Raw genomic sequence first — 20963 nt, 5'->3', positions numbered from 1 at the left:
CAAAAAGCCTTCTAAATTTGGTCATCACTGAACAGCGGACGACGTTGGCCAATTTATTAAATAATTAATTGTGCCAAATTGGGAATGTAATTGTTTGCTACTTTATTGGCATTTTTTTAATACAATGAGTAAGTGCATTGCTTAAGGAAATGCATTATTTTTTATATAAATTGTCAAAAATAATATTAATATTATACCCTACAAAATAAAATGGTATATTTCATTTTGTCATTCCGTTTGTAACACATCGAAATATTCGTCATGGACCCTATAAACTTACTTACTTAGCTGGCCCATTACAGAACATTTGTTCCATAGACCGAACTAAGAAAAGATCTCCAATTCTCTCTGTTTTTCGCTTCGCTTTCTGGAATACCGCGCCTTGTCCTTCTCCTCATCAACTTGTTTGCTCCATCTATTCTTTGGACTGCCAATTCTGCGTGCATCGCCATGTGTCATGTATTCATACGCCTTTTTGGCGGGTTCGTCATCGCTCATTCTTATGATATGGCCTAGCCAACGCAATCGTTGCATCCCGATACGTTTAACTATATTCATATCTTTGTATAGCTGATATAGCTCGTGGTTCATACGACGTCGATATTTACCGTCAACGCAAATCGGCCCGTAGATCTTTCGAAGAATTTTCCTCTCAAACACACCAAGCACTGCTTTATCTGCTTGCGCAAGTACCCATGCTTCGGAGCCATACCTTAGCACGGGCAGTATCAGAGTTTTGTATAGTGTTATTTTTGTTTGACTAGATGTGGCTTTGTTTTGAAATTGCTTATTTAAACCATAGTAGCATCTGTTGGCCAATACAATTCTTCTTCTTATTTCACAACTGATGTTGTTTGTTGTGTTTATGACAGTGCCGAGGAAGACAAAGTCTTTAACTACCTCAAAATTATAGGTACCAACTTCCACAGTTGGTCCGAGCTCTATGGACGCTTTGCGCGTCGCCACCATCAATTTGGTCTTTTCGCCGTGTACCGCCAGACCCACTTTCGCAGATTCTCCTTCGACCTTCCTAAAGGTATCAGTTACTTCCTTTACTGATCGTCCTATGATGTCTATGTCATCAGCATAAACAAGTAACATGTGACTATTGGTGTAAATTGTGCCATTTCTTTTGACATTTGCATCTCGTATTACCTTTTCCAGCAAAATGTTGAATAGGTCACACGAAAGACTGTCTCCTTGTCTGAAACCTCTTTTAGTACTGAACTGTTCGGAGAAGTTCCTCCCAATTTTAACTGAGGACCTGGTATCAGTTAAAGTCATCTTACAAAGCCGGATGAGCTTTGCGGGGATACCAAATTTAGACATTTCATGGAATACCTTTGATCGGAGGGGACTGTCGAATGCTGCATTATAATCGAATACTGCTTTATAATCGACAGGTCTAAAGCCACATTTGTATGGTCCAATTATTTCGTTGACCATTGGCTTTAGTCGTTCGCACAATATCCCTGACACTATCTTATAGGCAATAGGGAGAAGACTTATGCCCCTATTGTTGGAGCATACAGTCTTATCTCCTTTTTTTGTTGACGGGACAAGATTTATGCCCCCGATATCTCTCTCGTGCGCTACGCGTTGCTACTGATTGTAAGGTAGCTCTATATGCCGCATTTTTCTCTTCGGTAGCAGCACGACACTTCTGGTCATACCATGAATTCCTTTGTGGTGGTCTCTGGTATCCAAGTATGGATTTTGCGGCTGTTTGCATGGAGTGGGCAATATTTTGCCATTGTGTTGTTATGTTATCGGGACAAAGAGTGCTCTCATTAAGCAATTGGGCTAGTTGAGTGGAATATGCTGTGACTATCTGTTGTGTTTGCAGCCTATCGATGTCCAACTTCCGCGTTGTGTCTGTTCGTGCTTTATTTGCAATGTTTAGACGGGTACGTACCTTTGCTGCAACAAGATAGTGGTCCGAATCAATGTTTGCGCCTCGGAACGATCGTACATCCAACACGCTCGATGAATGTCTTCCACCTATCACAACATGATCAATTTGATTACTTGTTCATTGATCTGGAGACAACTAGGTGCCCTTATGAATATCGAGATGATTAAATCTGGTACTGCTAACTACCATGTTTCTTGCAGCTGCAAAGTCTATCAGTCTCATACCATTGTCAGATGTTTCACTGTGGAGACTGAAATTCCCGACTGTTGGGCCAAAGATATTCTCCTTTCCAATTTTGGCATTAAAATCGCCTAGAATAATTTTAATGTCTTTCATTCACTGTGGTGAAGCTGGATACCAGGTGTTTTAGTCTCCGACTAACTACAAATCCGCAACCAAACTCATGCCTTGCGTCATGGCAGCTATAATACAATGCGTCACCTTTAGGTGTTGTTGTGACGCCTTTCCCAATCGTATTTCCTGTATGACAGTAATATCGGCCTTGTACTTTTCAAGTACCTCTGCCAATGCGAAGACTGCACCTTCTTTATAAAGAGTGCGAACATTCCAGGTGCAGATTCGCAGATCATGGTCCTTAAAACGTTTGCGGGGTTTGTCAACTTTAGAGGGGTTTGTTTTTTTTTTTCTTTCGTTTTTTCATAGTAGGCTGTTTTTTCTAGGGGAGGGTTACTAACCGACGCCCAAACCCAAGTTTTTAACGTTCTTATGGGTGAACGCGCCGCACATGTTAGCTCACTACCTGTAACGGGTGTCAAAGGCAGTTCCCCAGGTGACGCCACGAGGAGGTCAGTGTCCACTTGAGATGAAAGAGGGACTTTGCCATGTTAAAGCCGTTCAGGACCGTTCCTTGGTATCTTCCATCCCCTACGTCACCACATGGACCCTATAAAACTTAAGTGAATATAACGATGTCGGTCTGACTGTGTCTGTTGAAGTCAAGTTCTGCGCGCTTATTTATTTATCTATTTATTTATTTATCTATTTATCCGTTCGAAAGATGTTGTGTGGAAGGTACCCGAAACAGTGGACCGATATGGCCCATTGAGCTCGAACTTAATCCAATTATTACCAGATTCATAGTCGTCAGCCTAAAGGCTGAGGGTTTGAGAAAGAAATTCCGCTGATAACTAATGGTAGTGGTGAAGGGTATCACATGGTCCCGCCATACTTGTTATACGCTGCGCCATAGCCACTTATAAAGTAAGTTTGTTCCTTCCTCAATGCGTTGAGATAATAATTTTTAAACATATAGAGTGCATATTAGACTGACTCAAAAAAACCAAAAATAATCGAACTCATACCCCTTCATTTTTTTCCATTTGATCTAAAAAACGTATTATTTTCTACGAATTTGACTTTGGCACCCGTACAAAGTACTATGGAAATAAAGATCGGTCAGGGGGGACAACTTACTGAAACAAATTTCTAAACGATCCGAGAGGAGCTGTTAAACTTCACTTCAACCGAATTTTGTGTGGGAGGTACCCGAAGGAGTGGACTAATATACTCCATATTCGACCCCGATCTATATCTAGAAGGAATAACACGATGTGAAAAGTTTGGACCAAATCAATTGTTCCCTTCGAGAGTTATCGTTCACACCATTTTACAGACAACTTTTGTGGGGAAGGTACCCGGTACCCAAAATTTGGTTCGAATCAGAACCAGCCAGACGGACATGGCTAAATCGACTCCAAATTGTCTGAAACGAAGTTCGTCCAAACATACTTGGGGTCTAAAGCCGTTATTTCGATGAGGCACATTTTTGGTCGTATCAAAGTGTATATACCCTTTGGAGCCTAAAGACTGAGGGTATAAAAATTATCGCTAGGCACGAGTTAACGTTTACCGATAACCATAAAATTTCATATATAAGGTTATTGGATCAAATGGAAAAAATTTGGGTCGGTCTAGTGCATATATTCTTTGCCTATATCGACGACCCACGTTTTAGTATAAATTCGATACGGCTCGATTTTAGACATTTAAAAAGTTTAAGCTACATTTTCTGAGCAAAAAAAGGTGTAAAGTGACACTTAGGGTTCAAGAAACTTCTCACCACCCGATTCCAGGTTTTTTGAAGTTTTTATTTACATTGCACTATGGTGTAAAGTATTACATGATCGGCACCATCCGACTATAGCCTTCTCTTACTCCATAGTATGGAGCATATATTAAGTTTTTTCGATTCGATCTATGCATGTCCGTCTGTGGTAATCACTCTAGCATCCACAAAAATGGAGATCAGACGCTGAAATTTTGGGAGGATGCGTCTTTTGTTTGCAGGCAGGTCGATGATGGACTATATGGTCCACGTTTTGGTATAGCCCCCCATGTAACGATTTGAGGTATTTTGACGTTTTTAGTCACAATTGCAAACCGAATTAGAAATAATAATGACAGTTAGGGTTCCTAGTGATCAAAATACTTATATTCAAAAATTATAGACATAGATCCATGTTTTGGTGTAGCCCCCATATAACGGTACCTGCCGATTTTTGGTATTTTGAGGATTTTAGGTACAATTTCTAAACGAACTAGCTGTAATTTGATATTTGAGGTTCTCAGCAGCTACGAAACTTTTCCACCAAAAATCGTCAACATAGGTTCCTGTTTTGGTATAGCTCCCATATAACGGTACCTACCGATCTTCGGTACTAAGAGGATTTCAGCTACTATTTTTAACCGAGCTAGCCGTAATTTGAAATTTAAAGTTCTCCCCCAAAAATTGTCAACATAAGTCCATGTTGTGGTATAGCCCCCATGTAAAGGTATATCCCAATTTTAGGTATTTTGAGGATTTTAGCTAAAGTTTTAAACGGAATTAGCTGCAATTTGACATTTGAGGTTCTCTGTGGTCACGAAACTTTTCCACCAAAAATCGTCAACATAGGTTCCTGGTTTGGTATAGCTCCCATATAACTGTACCTCCCGATCTTCGGTACTTAGAGGATTTTAGCTACTATTTTTAACCGAGCTAGCCGTAATTTGAAATTTAAAGTTCTCAGTGGTCACGAAACTTCTCCACCAAAAACCGTCAACATAGGTCCATGTTTTGTTATAGCCCCCATATAACGGTGCATCCCGATTTTCGGTACTGGCTGTAATTTGACATTTGAGGTTTTCAGTGGCCACGAAATGTCTCCATCAAAAATCGTCAATATAGGTCCATGTTTTGTTACAGTCCCCATATAACGGTACCTCCCAATTCTCGGTATTTTGAGGATCTTAGCTAAAATTTTTAAGTGAATTATCTGTAATTTGATACTTGAGTTTCTCAGTGGTCACGAAACTTCTCCACCAAAAACCGATAACATAGGTCCATGTTTTGGTATAGCCCCCATATAACCGACATCCCGATTTTCTGTATTTTGAGGATTTTAACTATCATTTATAACCGAACAAGCTGTAATTTGACATTTGAGGTTCTCAGTGCCAACGAAACTTCTTCACCAAAAATCGTCAATATAGATCCATGTTTTGTTACAGCCCTTATATAACGGTCCCTCTCGATTTTCGGTATTTTGAGGATTTTAGCTAAAAATTTTTCGTCACGAAACTTTTCCACAAAAAACCCTCAACATAGGTCCATGTTTTGGTATAGCCCCCATATAGCGGTACCTCCACATTTTCGATATTTTGAGGATTTTAGCCAACATTATAGCTATATTATAGCTGCCATGACGTAAAGCATGAGTTTGGTTGCAGATTCGTAGTTAGTCGGAGGCTATAACATCTGGTATCCAGCTTCATCCCAGTGAATGAAAGACTTGCTGCAATTCGATTAAAAGCAAAATTCTTCAACATCAGCTTTATTTGCGCTCATGCTCCCACTGAAGAAAAGGACGAACCAAGGACATATTTTACGAGCGCTTAGAAGAAACACATGACGGTTCCCCGCCCATGACATTAAAATCATTCTAGGCGATTTTAATGCCAACATTGGAAAGGAGAATATCTTTGCCCCAACAGTCGGGAAATTCAGTCTCCACAGTGAAACATCTGACAATGGTATGAGTCTGATTAACTTTGCAGCTGCAATAAACATGGTAGTTAGCAGTACCAGATTTAATCATCTCGATATTCATAAGGGCACCTGGCTGTCTCCAGATCAAAGAACAAGTAATCAAATTGATCATGTTGTGATAGATGGAAGACATTCATCGAGCGTGTAGGATGTACGATCGTTCCGAGGCGCAAACATTGATTCGAACCACTATCTTGTTACAGCAAAGGTACGTACCCGTCTAAACGTTGCAAATAAAGCACTAACAGACACAACGCGGAAGTTGGACATCGATAGGCTGCAAACACAATAGATAGCCACAACATATTCCACTCAACTAGCCCAATTGCTTAACGCGAGCACTCCTTGTCCCGATAACATAACAACACAATGGCAAAATATTGCCCACTCCATGCAAACAGCCGCAAAATCCATACTTGGATACCAGAGACCTCCACCAAGGAATCCATGGTATGATCAGGAGTGTCGTGCTGCCACCGAAGAGAAAAATGCGGCATATAGAGCTACTTTACAATCAGTAGCAACGCGTAGCGCACGAGAGAGATATCGGGAGAAAAGAAGAGAAGAGAAACGTCTTTTCTGCAAGAAAAATAGAGAAATGGAAAAGCGGGAGTGTGAAAAAATCGAGATGTACAGGAGCCAGAATGAAGTCCGAAAATTCTACCAAAGAGTGAAACATCAAACAGATGGCTTTGGTACAGGCACATCCTCCTGTAGAGACCAGCAAGATAATCTGGTAACAGATACACATAGCGTACTCAAGATATTGAAGGAACATTTTTCCAATCTGCTGGTATCTAATAGTAGCGAAGACGACGATGATACCACAAATCCAATCCAAGATGAGGTAAAAACAGCAATCAACCGGCTGAAGAATAATGAGGCAGCAGGAGCAGATGGCTTACCAGCCGAGCTGTTTAAAACCGGAGGCGATGCGCTGATAAGGTGTATGCATCAGCTAGTTAGCACCATCTGACAGGAAGAACGCGTACCCAACGATTGGGACCTGAGCATCCTGTGTCCCGTCCACAAGAAAGGAGATAAGACCCTATGCTTCAACTATAGGGGCATAAGTCTTCACCCTATTGCCTATAAGACAGTGTCAGGGATATTGTGCGAACGATTAAAGCCAATGGTCAACGAAATAATTGGACCATAACAATGTGGCTTTAGACCTGGCAAGTCCACCATTGACCAGATATTTACGCTGCGGCAAATCCTTGAGAAGACCCAAGTGATGCAGATCGATACATATCAGCTTTTTGTCGATTATAAAGCAGCTTTCGACAGTCCCCTCCATTCAAAGGTATTCCATGCAATGTCTGAATTTGGTATCCCCGCAAAGCTCATCCGGCTTTGTAAGTTGACTTTAACTGACACTAGGTCATCAGTTAAAATTGGCAAGAGCTTCTCCGAACAGTTCAGTACCAAAAGAGGTTTCAGACAAGGAGACAGTCTTTCGTGTGACCTATTCAACATTTTGCCGGAAAAGGTAATACGAGATGCAAATGTCAAAAGAAATGGCACAATTTACACCAATAGCCACATGTTACTTGCTTATGCTGATGACATAGACATCATAGGACGATCAGTAAAGGAAGTAACTGATACCTTTAGGAAGGTCGAAGGAGAATCTGCGAAAGTGGGTCTGGCGGTACACGGCGAAAAGACCAAATTGATGGTGTCGACGCGCAAAGCGTCCATAGAGCTCGGACCAACTGTGAAAGTTGGTGCCTATAATTTTGAGGTAGTTAAAGACTTCGTCTACCACGGCACTGCCATAAACACAACAAACAACATCAGTTGTGAAAAAAGAAGAAGAATTGTATTGGCCAACAGATGCTACTATGGTTTAAGTAAGCAGTTTAAAAACAAAGCCACTATACAAAACTCTGATACTGCCCGTGCTAATGTATGGCTACGAAGCATGGGTACTTGCACAAGCAGATAAGGCAGTGATAGGTGTGTTTGAGAGGAAAATTCTTCGAAAGATCTTCGGGCCGATTTGCGTTGACGGTGAATATCAACGTCGTATGAACCACGAGCTATATAAGCTATAGAAAGACATGAATATATTTAAACGTATCGAGATGCAACGATTGCGTTGGCTAGACCATATCATAAGAATGAACACTGATGAACCCGCTAAAAAGTCGTATGAATACATGCCACATGGCGGCGCACGCAGAATCGGGAGGCCTAAGCTTCGATGGAGCATACAAGTGGATGAAGAAATGAAAAGGCGCGGTTTTCCAAAAAGCGAAGCGAAAAACAGAGAGAATTGGAGATCTTTTCTTAGTTCGGTCTATGGAACAAATGTTCTGTAATGGGCCAGCTAAGTAAGTAAGCCAACATTTTTAACCGGACTTGCTGTAATTTGACATTTGAGGTTTTCAGTGGCCACGAAACTTCTCTACCAAAAATCGAACTATCTGTAATGTGACATTCGAATTCTCTGTGGCCAAGAAACGTCTGCACTAAAAATCGTCAATATATGTAGGTCTATGTTTCGGTATAGCTCCCATAAAACTGTACCTCCCGATTTTCGGTATTTGGAGGGTCTTAGCTACATCGTTTGACGGAATTATCCGTAATTTGACTTTTTAAGTTCCCCGCCATTATAAAACTTCTCCACCAAAAATTGTAAAGATAAGTCGACACTTTGATATAGTCCCGTAGGTGGTACATTTTGTCCTGGCTGAACACGTTTTTTTAAATTAGATTAGATAATTTAGGCATTTGGGGTATCCATGGTCGAAAATTCGTTCCATCTGAAATTGTGAAAGGAAACTAATTGTTCCACTTTAATTAAGACAATTTTATGGTGGAGGGTATAAACAGTTCGACCCGGCCGAACTTAACGACTTTTTACCTGTTTTAATTCTGCATTGGTATATGTATTGATCAATATGTAAAAAAAACGCATCACAAATATTAATGAAACTTTATTACAAATCGTTGAACTTGTCATAATAATTCCATATAAAGCAAATATTTATTTCCCATTGTTCTTTAGCTATTTATTTGGAATCTTTATGTATTGAAGGACAAATATGTTGCTATATAACTTTTTATTGTTCAAACTATGGTCACAAATGCCACAAGGTCAGTTGAGGCAAGTTTAATCAAACGGCAACAAACTCGGACTCATCAGCAACGCAACGCATCATCATCATCCCACAAACAATGTTGCCAATGATGAGACGAGTCCATCTATACTTGTTATTAACGCCGACACAGAATTGTGGGTAAACAATGAGGCTTTAATTGATGATACTATTACGGCTAATAACTCCATTAACCACAAAAATAGTCGTAAAAAACTCCAACATTAAGCGATTTTTGTATCATCTACATTTTATTTATTTTTTTCTTTTAATAGAGAATAACAAGCTTATGATTTTTATCAAAGTGCATGGAATGGGACAAATTTTCGTTCATCCAATATAATACCGGGAACGCATCCGCATACACAGATAGCTAGCCAGCTTGCTGTCTATTTGTTTTTATTGCTTTGGGTCGAATAATTCAATTAAATGATAAATTGTACGTTACACGATAATTTATTGTTTTGCATGACATCTAATTCAAAATGCAAATGAATCTCAACGACTTTTATTCAACAGCAGATTGGCGCACTTGAGTACATGCTGTGCTCCGCTGCTCAATGTGTTTTGATGGCAGTTGTGGTCTGTGGTGTATTTCGACGACAATGATTTCAGTTTATTTCATAGAATCAAAGCAAATAAACATAGTTCAAGTTAACGCCATAAATAAATATTGGAAATTACTATCACTTAAGGGGGGAAGGGGGATATTTACAGAGCAATTAAAATGACCCTTTTCAAGTGTTTTTTTTTATTTTGCCGATAGCTTTGACAATATATCATTAAATAATTAATTATAAATAATTTCCAATTTATTGCATAATTGAAAAGAATGGAAAATTTTGGTTAACAAGTGTTCTAATGGGGAGATTTTATCAATGATTATGAAGTTGGAGGAATATTGATATTACAGATTTATAATATTGAGAAACAATGATTTTAATATTTTCTTCTACACGATGTAACAATAACCTACAGCAAGCTTTACTTGACAATTTAATGACATGGGTATCTAGACTATACCACGAAATAGACAGTTAACACGTACCCAAAACCATGTTTAACAATATAAAATTAAAAAAATGCAACAAAAACCCTTGAGGTTTTATTTTGAAATCTATAGAGATGCCGACACCCAACATCTATTAAACTGATAATCTCAGTTTACCTCATTTTTGAAGATTATTGATTTACAACAATGTTATGGAAATCGAATTGCCATCGATTAGATTAAAACACTGAGGTAGGAGATCGGTTTAATTAGATAACCAAAAACAAAACATCAGCGTAGCAGAGATTCAAAAACCACAAGTAAGATTAATGTTCACATAGCAAAATATGAACACATATCGACGTTAACAACGCTGTTGAAAAACCGCATATTTGATTGAACATCTTCTAAAACTATGTAATTATTTGAATATAGTTTGGAAATGTAAACATGTAGCAAATAAATAAATGAAAATTTGAAAAATTTATATTTTTTACATTGTGTGTATTGTTGTTTCGAACTATTGATTTTATCGATTCATTAAATATTAAAAGGTAAAAAAATTCACAGGATGAGTGTACATCATTTAAGCCTTTTCGATGTCAATGCTGAATACTTGTTACAGATTTCCGATGTTATCAATAAGTTATTGTTTATAGTGAATTTTTATTAGTAGCATAGGACCACAACGTTTTAATTTTACCGATTTTTGTCGGTAAAGACAAGTATGTTGTAGAATCTCAATGTTCTATTTAATGTTAAACAAGTAAACAAGTATGAAAGTATGTATCCGCAGCCTCTGTAGGTACCGTAATGTGGGGCTATACTAAGTCTTTGTCATACAAAAGATGTTTAATAAGCAAACTTCTGATCAAAGAGAACTCAAAATATTAATTTACGTTGAACTAATTTTGGAAGAAATTTTTGAAAAAGTTTGAGAGTTGGTTTGCACGCTAGGCTTGCCGGCAGGGATTTTGGGCTATTATATCAGGAAGTATAGACTTACTCCGAAAAAATGACCGTTGTAAAGGGAGCAGGTAATACAACATATTGACTTAAACTTCACTTTTTCGGAATTATGTGTGTGAGATACCCGAAGGAGTGGACCGATATGGTCCGTATTCAAAGTTTGGTCCAAATCGATTGTTCCCTGCGGAGTTACCGTTCACAACATTTTACAGAAAAAAATTTAACTTTTGTGGGGAAGGTAGCATAAGGAGTGGACCGATATAGTCTATATATATTCCACCCTGATACATGAATGGATGAAATAATTGGACAAATGCCAGTGTTATATTGCAGATTTGCTACTTTAGTTGGTGCCGTCAGGGTTTCTTGGAGCTCTTTGGACGTTATTTCAGGGAGTGTGTACTTGCCCCCGAAAGAAATTGAACCGTCGTAAAGCGCATCGCATGGACAACTTGCTCGAAAAAAATTTCGAAACGATCCGAGAAAAGCTATTAAATTTCACTTCTTTCGAATTTTGTGTGACCGATATAGTCAATATTCGAACCCGATCTATATCTGGAAGATATAATACGATGTGCCAATTTCGAACCAAATCGATGGATCTCTTCGAGATTTATCGTTCACACGATTTTACAGAAAAATTTTGAACTTTTGTGGTGGAGGTACCAGAAGGAGTGGACCGATATAGTCCGTATTCCACCCTGATACAAGAATGGATGAAATAATACGATGTGCAATGTTTGGACAAATCAAAAATTCCCTGCGAGAATTATCTGGCGGATTTGCTATATGAGTTGGTGCCGTCAGAGTTTCTTGGAGCTCTTAGGCCATTATTTCAGGAAGTATGTATTTGCTCCCGAAAAAAATTGTACCGTCGTAAAAAAGACCGCATGGACAACCTGCTGAACAAAATTTCGAAACGATCCGAGAGGAGCTATTAAATTTCACTTCTTCCGAATTTTGTGTGGAAGGTACCCGAAGGAGTGGTTTGATATAGCCCATATTCGAGTCCGATCTATATCTGGAATATATAATACGATGTGCAAATTTCGGACCAAATCGATAGATCTCTTCGAGATTTATCGTTCACACCATTTTACAGAAAAAATTTGAACTTTTTGGAGGAGGTATCCGAAGGAGTAGACCGATATGGCAAATCTTCGAACCTAAACTATATGAAACATATATGTTTTGGACAAAATCGACTCCAAATTGTCTGATACGAATTTCGTCCAAACATATTTGGGATCTAAAACCGTTACTTCGATGAGGCAAATTTTTGGTCGTATCAAAGTGTAGATAGCCTCGTTAGCCTAAAGGCTGAGTGTATAAAAAGGGTTAAGTACGGTCTGGTCGAACCTTTTATACCCTGATCTTATATGCAATAATCAGTTGTCATTCTGTAATTAGAGTACCAATCCGCACAATCTTGGGTGGAGAAGTTTTTTGACCATTGGGATCCTCAAGTACCTAATTCTAGCTAATTCCAACACCAAAAAAAATTTAAAATATAAAAAGGTGGGTCTATGCCCACGCCGATGATGTAAATAATAATTTCCAAATACTTGAAATCGATCGGTATCGTTATATGGAGGCTATACCAGAACATGGATATATGTCCACAATTTTGTTAGATAAATATTTTGACATCTAGAAACTGTCAAATTATAGCTAATTCGGAATAAAAATGTGTCTAAAAACATAAAAAATTAGATTGGGCAACACCGTTACCAAAACATGGACCTATGTTCATAATTTTTGGTAGATAAGTTTTGTGACCACTAAGAACTCCAAATGCCAAATTGTAGGTAATTTTGTTTGAAAATGTGGCAAAAAATCATGGGAGGTTCCATTATACGGTGGCTATACCAAAACATGGATATATGTCCATAATTTTTGGTAGAAACGTTTTTTAACCCTAGGAACCCTAAATGCCAAATTTGAAATCGTACACATCTTCGAACTTTACCTGCCTCCAAAAAAACGCTTCTTTCCCAAATTTCAGAGTCTGTCTCTATTTATACCCTACACCACATTTTGTCTTTGTGCGTTTGTAGGCAATATACAAAAGGAAACGAGATAGGCCCATATTGCCTTTTAGGGATATACCTACATAGAATCATCCATCATACATAGAATCCATATATTTTTGTAATCAAAGTACAGGTCGATATTTAATTTGGTTCAGATTTGGATATAGCTCCCATATATCGCCCATTTACTAAAAGAGTGGCACATCTCAAAAAAAATTAAGATTCGAGAAAAACGCGTTTTAAGTTGGCGATTGAAATTTGACTTCCCAAATTAAAAAGATTATAACAAAAAATATAAAATAACTACTTGCACCATATATTGCAAACAGCAAGCCAGATATCAGTGCTAAATTTCTGTGCAAAATCAAGCAAGATTTGAGGTGATTTATTGCTTCATAAACTCGAATAACTTTTTTGTTGAATTATGCCAAACTTGTAGTAGATCAGCTGTAACTCGTTGAGTTTTACAGATATCAGCGAGAAAATTGGCACAATATAAAGTAGAAGTCAAAGAAAAAATAGAAATTATATATATGGTAATATTCAAAAAAGTTTTACAATCGTTGAAGTTGAGGTTCACCATTTAATATGTCGCGAACTGTTAATTTATTTTATAAAATATGAATATAGTTGTTGGCGTTTTTTATTGTTGGACTGCAGAATTTTACATCTTTGTGTTTATTTCAGCTTTAGTCCATATTTTGTTGTATTCAAGTATTTGAATAACAACAAAATGTTTTACAGTGGATATGAAATTGATTAGTTGCGGGCGGAGGGTAGGGAATACTATAGTTTCAGTTGTCACCAAACAACTTCATCAGTTCCCTTTTCCGGCGACTCTGTATCGATAAACAGGTCAATAAGCCCATCCAGCAAATTAAACAAAATGAGAAATTTGCTATATGGCCCTAAAACTGATTACCCTACAATTTGAGTCGAACTAAAGAATTTTATATCCACCACTGTTTTTATGTCGTCTTTGCTTTGCAAAGAATACGAACATAGGAGTGTTGCTTCAATAAGCGGGGGTAAAACAACGAGAAAGTTGTTGTTTTTGCATTACGCATTGATCAACAAGGCCGTGCTGATGCCTATTAGTTCGACTCAAATTGTAGGGTAATCAGTTTTAGGGCCATATAGCAAATTTCTCATTTTGTTTAATTTGCTGGATGGGCTTATTGACCTGTTTATCGATACAGAGTCGGCGGAAAAGGGAACTGATGAAGTTGTTTGGTGACAACTGAAACTATAGTATTCCCTACCCTCCGCCCGCAACTAATCAATTTCATATCCACTGTAAAACATTTTGTTGTTATTCAAATACTTGAAGGTTTTTTGAATAGTAAGATGCAACTGATGGCACACTTTGGCCGCTGAATGAAACAAGGGAAAATCCATGCATATTGATAGACATGGATTCCCTTTATCCGAAAAGCACATGCACCTCAACTGATTTAAACGGATTCGCGAATTATACGGTTTTTTTGAAATAATATTCCAACAATAAGTTTTGTCTTTTGTTGTTGCTGCAATATGCAAATTAAAAATCCAATCTTAAAAATTTTGGTCTCACATTTTTCTGGAGAGATTTTAAATTTATATGGACTCTGAGTTAAAATAAATTAAATTTACTCTAAGATTTTTTCATTATTTGTTGATTTTCCGCGAAAATAAAAACAAATTTAGAAATATTTTAACACCTGCGGATAGATATAACATTCTGTTAACGATTTATACATATATTTTCTTATTAAAACCCAAAAGGGAATTTTTAACTATTTTTTCTTTATAAGGGAACAAAACCCCCTAGAAAAAATGTTGCCCAATGATATTGAAATCGGTTCAGATTTGGATATAGCTCCTATACATATTTTCGGCAGATCTGTTGCATATCCCCAACGAATCCCATATACCAAACTTCAGCCATTTCGGTTAGATATTGAAGCCACAACCTTCAAAATACAGAAAATCGGGAGTTACCGTTCTATGGGGGCTATATCCGACGAGTATATCGATGTTATTATTATGTTCGTAACAAATGCAATGTGCTTCTTTCAATAATGAGCATTTTTCCATCCAACCTGCACGGCTTCCACGCGACAAACGCCTTTTAGCACAGCCTTTGGAAGTTGTGAGTTTGGCCTTGAACGCCATCGTGTCGTATATGACAAAGAAGAAGCTTGCAATTTGAGATATTAATCAGATAATATTTAGAGGGTTAAATGGACCACAACTTTTGTGTGAAATTTGTGAAAATTTTTAATATACAGCTCCGCCCACGTAAATAACATTTGCAAGGTCATTTCTTGACCTTTCCATTGATGCCAATTATGTTGATTTACGTGCTGAGATAACAGAGTTACATCCTAATATATCCAGTTATTTGTTTGTGGTGTAATCAGAAGCACGCTAGAGGTCGCAATTATAGATCAATAGTCACGAGATTTCGCACGATGTAAGAGTTTAGGTCTAAGAACATGCCTATAATTTTGGATGACGATCCCATATTATCTAGTGGGTTGAATGGACCATTACTTTTGTATGAAAAATATAACAATTTAAAATTTGGTCCATATTTTCCTTCCTGAGTACATATACCAGCAAAGTAGCCTACATATGGAAAAAAACTACTGACCTTTCCCCTGATGCAAATTGCAATAATTTGTCTTCTGGGTAACTAACGGGCCTACAGCCTAATATATAACACTGGTCAACACGACTTTTGTTTCAACCGAAGTTGTTGTTGTTTCTAAATGAAATCGGCGAGCTATTTTCAAATCTGGCCACTGTTTTTCTCCATCACAATACATATCCACAATGAACTATTTTCGAAATACCCTAAAAAGCTTAAAATTCATGCATTTCCAAGCATATGTATTTTACAAGTGCACTTTTTTTGACGATAGATCTTCAACAAACTCACAATGTTCCCTTTGAAAATTTGTATATGGCATTTGTAGTGTTCTTACAATAAGCTTATTTGTTCCATAAAGGAATTTTTATTTGCTGAAAGCTAATTCCCAGGGGCATTGGTATAAGGTATCACATCCGACTATAACCTTTGCTTACTTGTTTTATTTTAAATTTTGCCTATTAGGGCAAAGATCATTATTGTTAAATTTTATTTATTTTCTCTTTGGAGTTGAGCTTAATGATCGAAGAATTTACAAGTGAAAAAGGAAAGCCGAAGATTCGAAAACACCACAACCACCAAATTATGTAATTTTAATTTTACCGATTTTTACCGATAACGACAAAATAAATCGCTCTACTGGTGATATTCTAGAAGCGTAATAGCAAAGAATAAGTCAATGCCTTCATATAACTCCTATATATCCCAGATTGGTCATTAGATATTTCGAAGTAATTTTGTGTTTTCGCCATAAACATTTTCTTGTTATTTTTAACCGATTTCTTTAAATTAGTTATGTTTCATTAATGGAATATGTGTATTCATATGTGAGTATCCCATGTCTTGGTTTTCATTTCGCTAACGAAAAATGCAAAACAAACCCAAATGTCACAGCACATTCAACACTCATAATTAATTCCCAAGAAATTGGTTAAATGATGCATGCCACAAAATGTGTGTTCTGAATTTGATATAGGGCATTTTTCTCGACAGCATGAACAGTGAGGAGACGAAAGAAATGCAAGTTCATGAACTTCAACACTGATTGCTATGAAATAAATGTTGAGTTTCCGCGTTCGTCGTCGTCACCAACAATGGACTTGACATTTGGCATGTATCATGACTGACTGCATCCATGGATTTTGACACATATGGCATTTACACTACGTTTCAAAATCTTTAAATTCTTCATCAATCTGATCCCCATACTGCAGTCAACCAGCCAGCCAGCACATGTCATGAATGTGTTAATTGATATTGATAATGTAGTAAGTAATTTATTTATGTATGTGGTTTTGTCTCTGGCCAGACACGAGAGTGGTGCTTATCTAGATGTTGATGACAATGATGGACACATATGTATAGTATTGTATATGTGGGTGGATTTTCAATCCGGATGTACAAGAATTTAATAGTTACACTGTTGTTTTTTAATGTTGTATATTTAAACAAAAATATGTTTTATTTATATATTTTAATAATAAACATTTTTTTTAATTTTAGGTTTAAAAGTTCTTCCTCTATTGAATAATTTAAGGTGAGTAAAATTATTAATAAGAATATAAATTTAATGTAGTGCTTATTGTCAACTGAAAATGCAAGTACTGATGCTCAAACTCGATGACTTTTAGTTTCTTACAATCATCGTGGTGGGTCAAAATCACTTCAGCGTTGTAGGAAAAAATAAAGCATTATCAGCAAAAAATTGAGAACCAACTGACTAACCAAACTAACTTCTGCATTACCAGTAGGCTGAGAATGAATAAGTTATTATACCCTTCACCACTATGTGGGAGGGTATTAAAAGTTGGTTTTGGCCAAAAATGAATAACTCGACGATCTTCACCAAATTTTGGGTGTTGATGGTGGTCCCGTTTTTTCCAAAGCGAATATTTCAGCATCTATAATGGGTATACCAAAAGCAAAACCTGACAATGAAAGTAGTAGAACATATCGCCTTTCTAACGATGTAAAGTAGGTTGTCGTAAGTGTTCAAACCATAGTTTCGGAGTCGGAGTCTATAAAATTTTGTTGGAGTCGGAGTCGTGAAAAAAAGCTCGAGTCCGACTCCGGACAAAATTCTTTTTTTCTTCTAAATTTATCAAAAGAATTTTTGTTTTATTTTTATATGGTAAAGTGATGGGCATTAACAAATTTTGGGATTCGTTTATTAATTTTATAAGAAAAAAATATTATGTAAAGTTTTCAAGCACCTTATTGGAATTCCAAAAATTAAGCCGATAATATATTTTCCTTTTAGTAAGGACCTGTAACATGTATAGTATGGCAATCGCCTCTAAACTTCCTCCAAACTTTCTAACCAAAAGTCCGTCCGTCTGTCTGTGGTAATCACTCAAGCATCCACAAAAATGAAGATAGGACGTTGAAATTTTGGGAAGAAGTTCTTCACGGAAACTTGTCACCATTGAACAGTGGTCCCACTCGTATGAAAAGGAGGGCCAGATTTGAAATGCAATTTAAACAAAACACTGTTAAAACACTATAAAATGGGCCAATATTGGCTTTGAATCCATATTCATGTATTGTCATCTAAATCTGAAAAGTGTGCAAAGTTTCAGTTCGATTGGTCAACTGCAACTGTGTTAAAAATGAGTTACCAGATTTGAACTAAACTGCCCAATCAAGTTAAATAAAACACTGTAATAAAAATACTTACCTTTTTTACAATTTTTTTAACAATACATTGAATAATAATTTCGGAATGAAGTACAAGAAAATAAGAAAAATATTAATGTTCGCAAAATCTTTTTGGTATTGTTGTCCAAAATTTACTCGTGCGAAGAAAAAAAACCAAAACCGACAAAAACTTTCAAAATTGTAATTTATTGCTCGTTTGGAATGTAAGTTAGATATGAATGTTACTTCATAGTTATGTTCCGTAGTTGAGTACTAATGCCCTTTCTAAAGAATATGTTAAGAAAAGCCAACAAATTAGCAGATATGCGCCAAATATAGGAAAAAGTTAAACATTTGTGCAAATTTTATTAATTTTGGTGGTATAATTTACCCTCGGAGTCGACTCGGAGTCAGAGTCGGAGCCGGAGTCGTGAAAAACCGGTCCGAAATCGGAGTCGAGCCAAAAATACCGCGACTCCGAAACTGTGCTTGATCCTGCACAGAAATTCAGCACTGATATCTGGCTAGCTCTTTACAAAGTATGGTCCAAGTAGTTATTTTATTTTTTGTGTAATAACCGTTATAAATTGGGAAGTCATATTTCAATCGGCAACTTAAATCGCGTTTTTCTCGAAATTTGATTTTTCAAATATGTATGTGGTCTTAAACTATTATTTTAATAAGCCTCACTTTTGATAGTGAGAATGGCTTTATTCTCTCTGGAGCCATAATGCTGAAGATGTATCGAATTAGGAATTTTATTAAGTCTGGAGCATTTTACCCACATATTTTCCATTTTCAGACAAGAAATCTATTGAATATAAACATGTTTTGTTATTTGTTTTTAAATGTTTTTGTTCATAATAAAATTCTCAAATTTTTATTTCTGATTAAATGACATTAAATAACGGATTATCTTAATCCAATTATCATATCAGCAACAATCAAATTGTATTATTATGAACAAATCATTTGCATAATTACTCGCAATTAATAATTCATTTAAAAATTTAAGATTTGTTTTGAAGATTAGACTAAATTATCTGAATTTGATATTTTCAAATGCCTTTGTCGAAATGCACTGCCGATTTCTTAATAAATTGTTGTGTTTATTTGGCCCTTTATTGACCTCTAGCAGCAATAAAACTGTCATAACTCAACCTTTGATGTTTATCATTGCACGATTGTATGTATGTACGTACCTTCCATTCGAAGTCGTACATCATGATAAATATTTATGAAAAAATCTAAAATGCATAAATTTCCATCAGTCGAAATTATTGTTGACAGCTATAACATAAATAATTGATTAGAAGGCCCTACAACAAGAAGACGAGCAAACGTGATTGTGATGCAGACAGAGTCATATCTGTGATAAATGTGATATCGTTATTTGGTGTAGTTATGTATTTATGTTTCACATTAAATACGGTAGTTTTTGTGGTGGTGGGAAGCTTCCAGTGGTCTTTTAGGGCAAGATATATTCCATTAATTAAAAATAAAGTTTATTCTCAATTTTTTGAGAGAAATCTGACAAACAAATTGGAGCTTCTACATCAAAGATAACTTTATTTTATAAATTTTGCAATATTCTTTAAAGAACTTCATAAAGATTTCAACATCTTACCTATACCCTATTGCCCCTAGCCCCAACCCCATAAATGACTAATCCAAAATTATCTTATTACTACAACTATCAACAATAAATTGCGTATTATCTATTGCAAATTTAGTTATACTCATTTGCAGGGTTGATTGTGTGAAATCAATTTCTTAGTTCTGGCCAAACTTAACTCATAAATTTGACGTGACCAAAATCACAGTTTCACATTTTGTCTTTGAAATTAAACGGTCAGAAGCATTCAGCAATGATTGATGCCTTAAAGGTAATTTTTCATATCAATTTGGCATACATGATTTCTTATGTAAATCTATGATGATAACGATCACCTACACATCAAACAACATACATACATACATAAATCGTTTCTAAGATTGGATTTATAATTCTTGCAAATGCATACAAGTATATGTTCTTCATATATGGTGCTATTGTCTTGGAGTTTTTTTTTTTCTAAAATTAGTGGGTGTGTTTGAATACAGTCATTTCAAAATGGTACTCATATAAGAGATTTGTAAGCTATAATTTGGAAGTAAAACTATTTCGAACATTAATAATAAACAATGGGTTATAGGTGACTTTATATGAGATATTTAGATATTTTTTTAGTAAGTTATATAGTTAAATACAGAAATAAGCGTATTTTATTTTTATTTGTAATGTTAGTTACGGTAAATTGATTTGCCTTTGGGAAAGGCAGAGAAGACTATAGTTTCAGATTTCGCCACAAAATCCTCAAGATTTCTATTAGCTATATTCTAAAACACAATGTTGAAATATTATTATTAGATTTATTTGAACAATATTCATGCGATATGTGCGATATATTCTTCTTAGATCCACCCACCTTTCGGTACACAAATCTTCATATCGCCCACCAGACAAACAATGACTTCTGGAAGCAAAATGCTCAAAAGTGTATTAAAGATTTTCCTATCGTACGTTCTATAAGATATAGTTTTGAGAATATCAGAGAATCTCACTTAATTACGGTCTAGTTATTACCATCA

General features: G+C 36.3%; 1 protein-coding gene across 3 annotated transcripts in view; it reads left to right on the top strand.

Annotated features, from left to right (window-relative positions):
• Nucleotides 1-20963, top strand: part of LOC141403708 (uncharacterized) — a 254034-nt gene that overhangs the window by 184594 nt on the left and 48477 nt on the right. For all 3 annotated transcript variants that reach the window (XM_073986533.1, XM_073986531.1, XM_073986532.1), the window contains one exon: nt 17199-17232. In XM_073986533.1, the coding sequence (XP_073842634.1) occupies nt 17199-17232 (34 nt within the window). The remainder of the gene's footprint in view (nt 1-17198; nt 17233-20963) is intronic.

Source organism: Musca autumnalis, unplaced genomic scaffold (genome assembly GCF_047663935.1).
Source record: "Musca autumnalis isolate F117 unplaced genomic scaffold, ASM4766393v1 scaffold_4, whole genome shotgun sequence".
NCBI lineage: Eukaryota > Metazoa > Arthropoda > Insecta > Diptera > Muscidae > Musca > Musca autumnalis.
This window is presented reverse-complemented; position numbering and strand designations above follow the sequence as displayed.